This window comes from Wasmannia auropunctata, unplaced genomic scaffold (assembly GCF_000956235.1).
Source record: "Wasmannia auropunctata unplaced genomic scaffold, wasmannia.A_1.0 LD336078.1, whole genome shotgun sequence".
Lineage (NCBI taxonomy): Eukaryota > Metazoa > Arthropoda > Insecta > Hymenoptera > Formicidae > Wasmannia > Wasmannia auropunctata.
In genome coordinates this window covers 5256600-5262692 of record NW_012026812.1, presented here as the reverse complement: position 1 = coordinate 5262692, position 6093 = coordinate 5256600, and the positions used below count along the sequence as shown (strand labels likewise).

Here is a 6093-nt window from a genome sequence, read left to right as displayed (position 1 = left end):
TAACGAGCGACGGCTAAAACCTTTTGATAGTCACTCAGGGTCATGACCTTGACAACATACATGAAGGTCAAGGTCATTGGGGCTGGGTCCGTTGTCATCAATATTTACCGAATTCTGATTCCAAAGACGATTCAGAATAATATATTTGATTTATTAATAATTAAAATTTGGAATTGTAAATGTAATGAATGAAAGATTGAATTTTTTCTTATTATCTTCTTTCCTTTTTTGTTATTTTTACTTTAAATTTTTATTTTATTGTAAATCGTACAACTTAAAATAATATAAAGTAATAATAATAACGTTTAAAGCATATTAAATAAATAAGTTACATAATTTTAAATATAATAAATTTCATAATAAACTATTAATTTTCAGGTTAAATATAAAAAAAATACACATATATAATAATACGATGCAATATAGATGAAAAAAATTAAGTAAAAATAAGATTCTAACCAGCAACATGCAACATTACAGTTAGGCGCCTTACTCGCCACTATTATTATGCCACGCTGCTCGTTGCGGACTCACTCTTATCGATGGGTACATTACCAACATAAAAATCTTTAAAAGCGTTTTTCTCACGAATACTGGAGAGGTACGTCGTATCCTTTTAGCACGAATTAGTGGGAGGGTTAAACTATTATATGTATAAAATTTAGCTAAATCGGAGGGGGCCATGTCTGCTGTTCCCCTTATTAGTCCTAAAACATTATATTATATCTCATTACATTGTAACAGAAGAGACATTACATGTCTCACACGATTTCTTCTCCGTAATTTACATCGTTCACACGAGTATATTCCTAAGATGCAGTGTATCGTCGTATTGTATCATCGCTATTTTGAAAATATAAGGCGAAAATTGATTTTATGTAAGCCAACAATAACGCGATATTTTCCTCTTCCTTGTTATCGTATGGCACAAAAAAATTGAACAGTTTTGTTACGAACGTTATACACGTTTCTCTTTCAGCTGTCACATATCAATCAGTCGCATTCGGATTTGTATAAGAAAATCCTCGGAAAACCCCTTGATCCATCGAAGTCAAGATCTGCTCAGGCACTGGCGTAAGCCTTGGACGCTCAGTCGTGAATGCTGTATCGAAGTATTTTGTATCCAAAGTGTGATCAAGCGCAGGTTTAAAAGGTGGTTCTAATTGTCTTCTCTCCAATCGATCCCAAGGCAAATGCTACGGAATCGGAATGGTATTTAACTGTTGAATTGTGCGTGATACATTTCTGCCATTTAAAAAGATACAGCCAATTATACCTGAAAGAAAGCATGCACAGCAATTTCGTGAGCAGGTAGCCTCTTGCCCGAATCTTTCTCCAACAAACAGGTAAGTATATCAGTAGCCTCTTGACTCAGATAACGAGGTATAAATGGCCGTTCGTTACAAATGCTCCAAAATAGCTCGTCCTCGTCGCATCCAGAAAATGGCGATTGACCTGTCAGCATTTCGTACAACAAAACACCATATGACCACCAATCCACAGCTTGATTATACTTAAGTCCTTTTATTATCTGCAAACATAAATTATTAAATAATTTTGATTCTATTGAATAATTAATAATAAGTGAAAACAGAGGACAAATAGAAATAAATTAGAAGAAAATGATGATATATACCTCAGGTGCCATGTAATCTGGCGTGCCACAGAACGTGTCGGCTGTTCTATCCAAGAAGATTTGAAGTTTACACATGCCGAAGTCCGCGATTCTAATGTGACCATCGAAGTCAAGTAGTACATTATCGAGTTTGAGGTCTCGATAAACGATACCCTTCTTGTGCAGGAAATTTAATCCGGACCAGATCTCGGCGGCATAAAAACGCGCGCGTATCTCCGGGAATCGGCCGGACTTTTGTATATGGAACATTAGATCACCCCCGTTGAGATATTCCATAACGAAAAAGAGATGCGAGTCGGTCTGGAAGGTGCAAAACAGATGGCAAAGATACGGATGCCTCGTTGCCAGCGTAAGAACTTTCCTCTCAATTAACGTACACTCGACATCGTCATCCTCAAGAACTACATCTTTTTTTAAACATTTCACTGCGTATACGCATTCCGTGCCGCGTAACTCCGCTAATAACACTTTACCGAAGCTGCCTTTGCCCAAGACCTGTGGAATAAAATTAGAATTTAATTTAAAGTACCATTCCAGTTTATTGCACAAATTTTTAACAGAGATGTAACTAATAAGATATCTTAATGCTTTATTAAGCGGGATGATGCAGTTGCGAAATTATTTATAAATTTCATACTCTTTTTTCCTATCATTGAGTCATATCATACCCAAACAATCTTTTATTATTTTTTTCTCATATAATTAACTATATTTTAATTAATACTTTTTTCCAAATAACTTTTTCCTTTTTTGATTTAATTATTTTATTTTAAAAAATCAATTTTTTGCAACTTTGATTTCTAATACGTTTAATAAAAATGATTTTTTAAACCAAAATAGATTAAATTAAATAGACTGAAATAGATAATTTATTTTTGATTATAAAAAATCAATTCAATATACTTCCAAAGCAAAAGATATATAAAATTCAAATAATATATAATTTTATAAAAAAATTTTGATGTTATTTGATGTCACAATTTCATATACACTGCCGTCGAAAAATTTCCGGACACTAGTAAAATTTTTATATTTAGAGTTTTAAGCCGTTGAACTTATTGTAAATTCAATAGCTTAAAATTCCAAAACATAAAAATTTTGCTACTGTCCGGAAACTTTTTGACGGCAGTGTATCTTGCAATGATTTATTCTGTTTTTCTTTATCTGTCTTAAATAATAAAAACCAAAAATAAAAGATTTTATTTCAATATATCAGGAGTTGTTAGGTTTTTATTATTTCAATATATCAGTATATATCGATATAAGAGATTAGAAGAGATTATTTCGAAAAATAAAACAAAATATATTTATAATATATTATTTTAAAACATTAACCATCAAGGGAAAATGAGCCAAAGGCAGGATATTATTAGCCAAAAAACAATTCTATTTCAAAACGGATCTAATATATTATTTTGTTCGTGTTTCATTATTTTTTTATTTCCAGTTAGATTTATTGACCTTTCATCATTAAGACTCCTGACTACTCAGCCAATTAAGAACTTCGCGTTGACGGTAACGATACCATATCATGGTAAGAATTAGTTGCATATCATAAAATACGTACGTCATATGTCACTGTAATGTCGTAAGCCATAAGAATTCTACATCATGCCGTATGCCGGTATCGTAAGCAATAAAAATTGATCAATCACAGTCGAATGTGAAAAGAATATTCGACTTGAAGAGAGTAATGGACTTTACTACGAAAAGTGTTGACGACGAATTTTGTATTGCGTGCGATTTCGTTATTATGTACAGTTGAACCTCGATAACTCGAATTTGAAGGGACCAGAAAAACTGTTCGAGTTGTAGAGTTATTGTATAGAGTAGAATATTTTCGACTTATCGAAATTCGAGTAAAAGAGGGTTAACATATAAAAATTCGATTTACGGAGGTTTTGTACGAGTTTATAATTTTCCGATTATAATGGCTTATTAGAGAAAAAAAATCAATATTTAACAATGAATTATTTATTGCATACATATGATAAAATGTAACCATAAAACAAAATACCAAGTTATTACTCACGGTTATACGTAGCTACAACTTCGAATTATAGAGATAGCGACAATGAAAGTTCGACGTATTGAGATAAACTTCGACTTGTAGAGGTCTGGATTCTTTAAATTCGAGTTACAGAGGTAAAATATATATCTAAATGCCTGACAAATAATTCGAGTTGAGATAGGTTTTATTTCGATTTATAGAGGTTTTCCGCAGCGGAGCGGAAGGGGATGAACAAATATTTCGTCTTATAGAGGTTTTCGAGTTAGAGGTTCGAGTTATCGAGGTTCCACTATACTTTAATTGTGAAAATGTATCTACTTTGTCTCATATTTATTAAACTCATAAAAATGGACAGACCCTAAAGCTATTTTTGAATTTTATACATAAAAGTATATTTTTCACTCCTTTCAATAACTAGCTGTCAAACCATGAGTTATTTCTTGTCTGCAGAATATAGGTTAATTTTACTTGATGTGCTTTTTACGATTATTTACTGACTGTCAGGGGGGGAAAAGGATAGTTTCCGTTAATTTTTACAAGTTCTTTAAAGTGATATCATTTTTTTTATTTCCAAATTCTCTTTATTTAAAAATGGCACGCAAACGAACTTTTATTTGTCATTTCTTGCTTATGACGTCGAGGTTCCAATATGGCCGCGGTGAATAATCAGAAACCTAGTATGAATATTTTATCATTTTTATTGACATTTCCTCATTTCTATTGTTCTGCAGTTTCTATCGACAGTAACTTATGAAGTATCCAATTTTAGTATGTTTTTCAATTCTCGCGCGTGAATTTCAGACAACTTTGGTCAACTTTTAAATTTCTAATTTTCTCAAAATCATTACCTCGAGATATTTTGATATAAATATAAAATTTGTATTTCAAAATGAAACTAAAAATCTTGTTGTCACAGGAGTTTTGGAATGTATCCAAACTTGTATGTTTAACTTCAACTTTCTTTTATATATAAGTATATTTGAAAATCATTTTATATAATAAAATATACAGAAAACAATCTACTTCTTTTAATAAAATTTAAAAATTGAAATTGTATTAAAATATAAAATGTAGAAAAAAACAAAAAAAACGTAAGAAACTTTTTTCTTGTAATATATGCCAAAATGAATTAATTCTTTTATATGTCACTATGAGTTTGATAGTATAAAACTAATAAATTTTTTTTATTATTATAATTAGATACATACAAAATGTCTGTATTGGGGTCAACTTATATGTGTTAATAAGGTTTGGTATTAGGTGAAAAAAGTTTTTAAACATATCCCCAAAATGCTTTATTAAAAAGTTGTAAACGTTAAAAAATTCATCATTTACATTTTGAATACAAAGCTGGTCTGCTGTCTTTACCAAATTCTCTAGCAAATAAACCAACTGTTTTGCGTGACCTCTGAGTCAGCGATTTTGTGTAAGTTATAAAGAACAATTTAATTTTGCTTGTAAATCTTTGAACGTTTATAACTTTTTAATAAAGTATTTTTGGACACCAGTTTATATGAAATGTTTTCACTAACTCAACCTCATTAATACATTGTATAAATTTGGTCCTTGAACCTTATGAACACCTTACATAATTCAAAAACCTTATATAATTCAATAAACGTATATCATACATTTTCAACAAAAATAAACTTTATAATTCATTAAAATTTAATTAACTTACTAATCCACACATTCCATGTAGAAGAATCTTTGATATATTTTATCGATTTATACATATTGTGAAATATGCATTACGTAGAATGAAAAAATTAATTTATTCTATAATATATACATATAATGCAAAACATTATTTTTATATTTTACTTTTGACATCATAATGCGACATATAATTGAAGTAAAATAGAAATCTTAAAGCTACATTGTTATTATTACATAGTCAATTATATTTAAAATTAATATACATATAATTGAATTTAGATAGATGCTCCAAGTTTAAACCAAGCGGTAAGTCTTGTCACGCGCATCTGGACGTTAAAAATAATGCGTTGCGCATGTGCTAATTCTGGTAATCTATATTTATATAGCTATTCCGTACAAATTCTGCTTCAAGTGTCCTCACACACAAATAAATCCTTGATAATGCACGGTTTCTCAGTAAAAGCAAGGCAAAATATGTACGCGACCATTCCGCTTGCTTGCCGCTAGTAAACTTGGAAATTGGACATTGGTATCTCATCCACTGGAAGATTTCCTCGTAGAAAACACCGCGTGAGTCAACCAGTTCACGTGATGTAAATACACGTGATTCAGATTAATTCTAGTCCAACTCTAAGCCAAGCTGCAGCAAAACGAACCGTAAATCTCCGGGATCTACATTCGCTAATAAGAATCAGGTGAATCTGCTGGAGTAATTGCTTCGATTGTTAATGAATATTCAATGAATTTTCAAAGATAATTATAAATATATTAACTAAAAAAGTTACGA

At 30.7% G+C, this 6093-nt stretch overlaps 1 protein-coding gene across 1 annotated transcript; it reads right to left on the bottom strand.

The window, feature by feature from the left end:
• Nucleotides 1-398: 398 nt before the first annotated feature.
• LOC105449055 (putative protein kinase C delta type homolog) lies at nt 399-5877 on the bottom strand. Its single transcript, XM_011688047.1, has 4 exons — nt 5728-5877; nt 1637-2131; nt 1277-1531; nt 399-1196 (listed from the first exon to the last, which is right to left on the bottom strand). Exons 1-4 carry the CDS (start codon nt 5842-5844, stop codon nt 990-992), a joined length of 1074 nt encoding a protein of 357 aa, XP_011686349.1. The 5' UTR covers nt 5845-5877; the 3' UTR covers nt 399-989.
• Between the last annotated feature and the right edge of the window lie 216 nt (nt 5878-6093).

What these genes read in the sequence shown, in the direction of transcription:
- LOC105449055 (XM_011688047.1), bottom strand. Translation starts at nt 5,844, where the DNA reads ATGAGATACCAATGTCCAATTTCCAAGTTTACTAGCGGCAAGCAAGCG. An exon ending in TATCAAGGATTTATTTGTGT is followed by an intron (nt 2,132 to 5,727) that starts GTGAGGACACTT and finishes TTTATTCCACAG; the next exon opens with GTCTTGGGCAAAGGCAGCTT. An exon ending in CAGATTACATGGCACCTGAG is followed by an intron (nt 1,532 to 1,636) that starts GTATATATCATC and finishes TTATGTTTGCAG; the next exon opens with ATAATAAAAGGACTTAAGTA.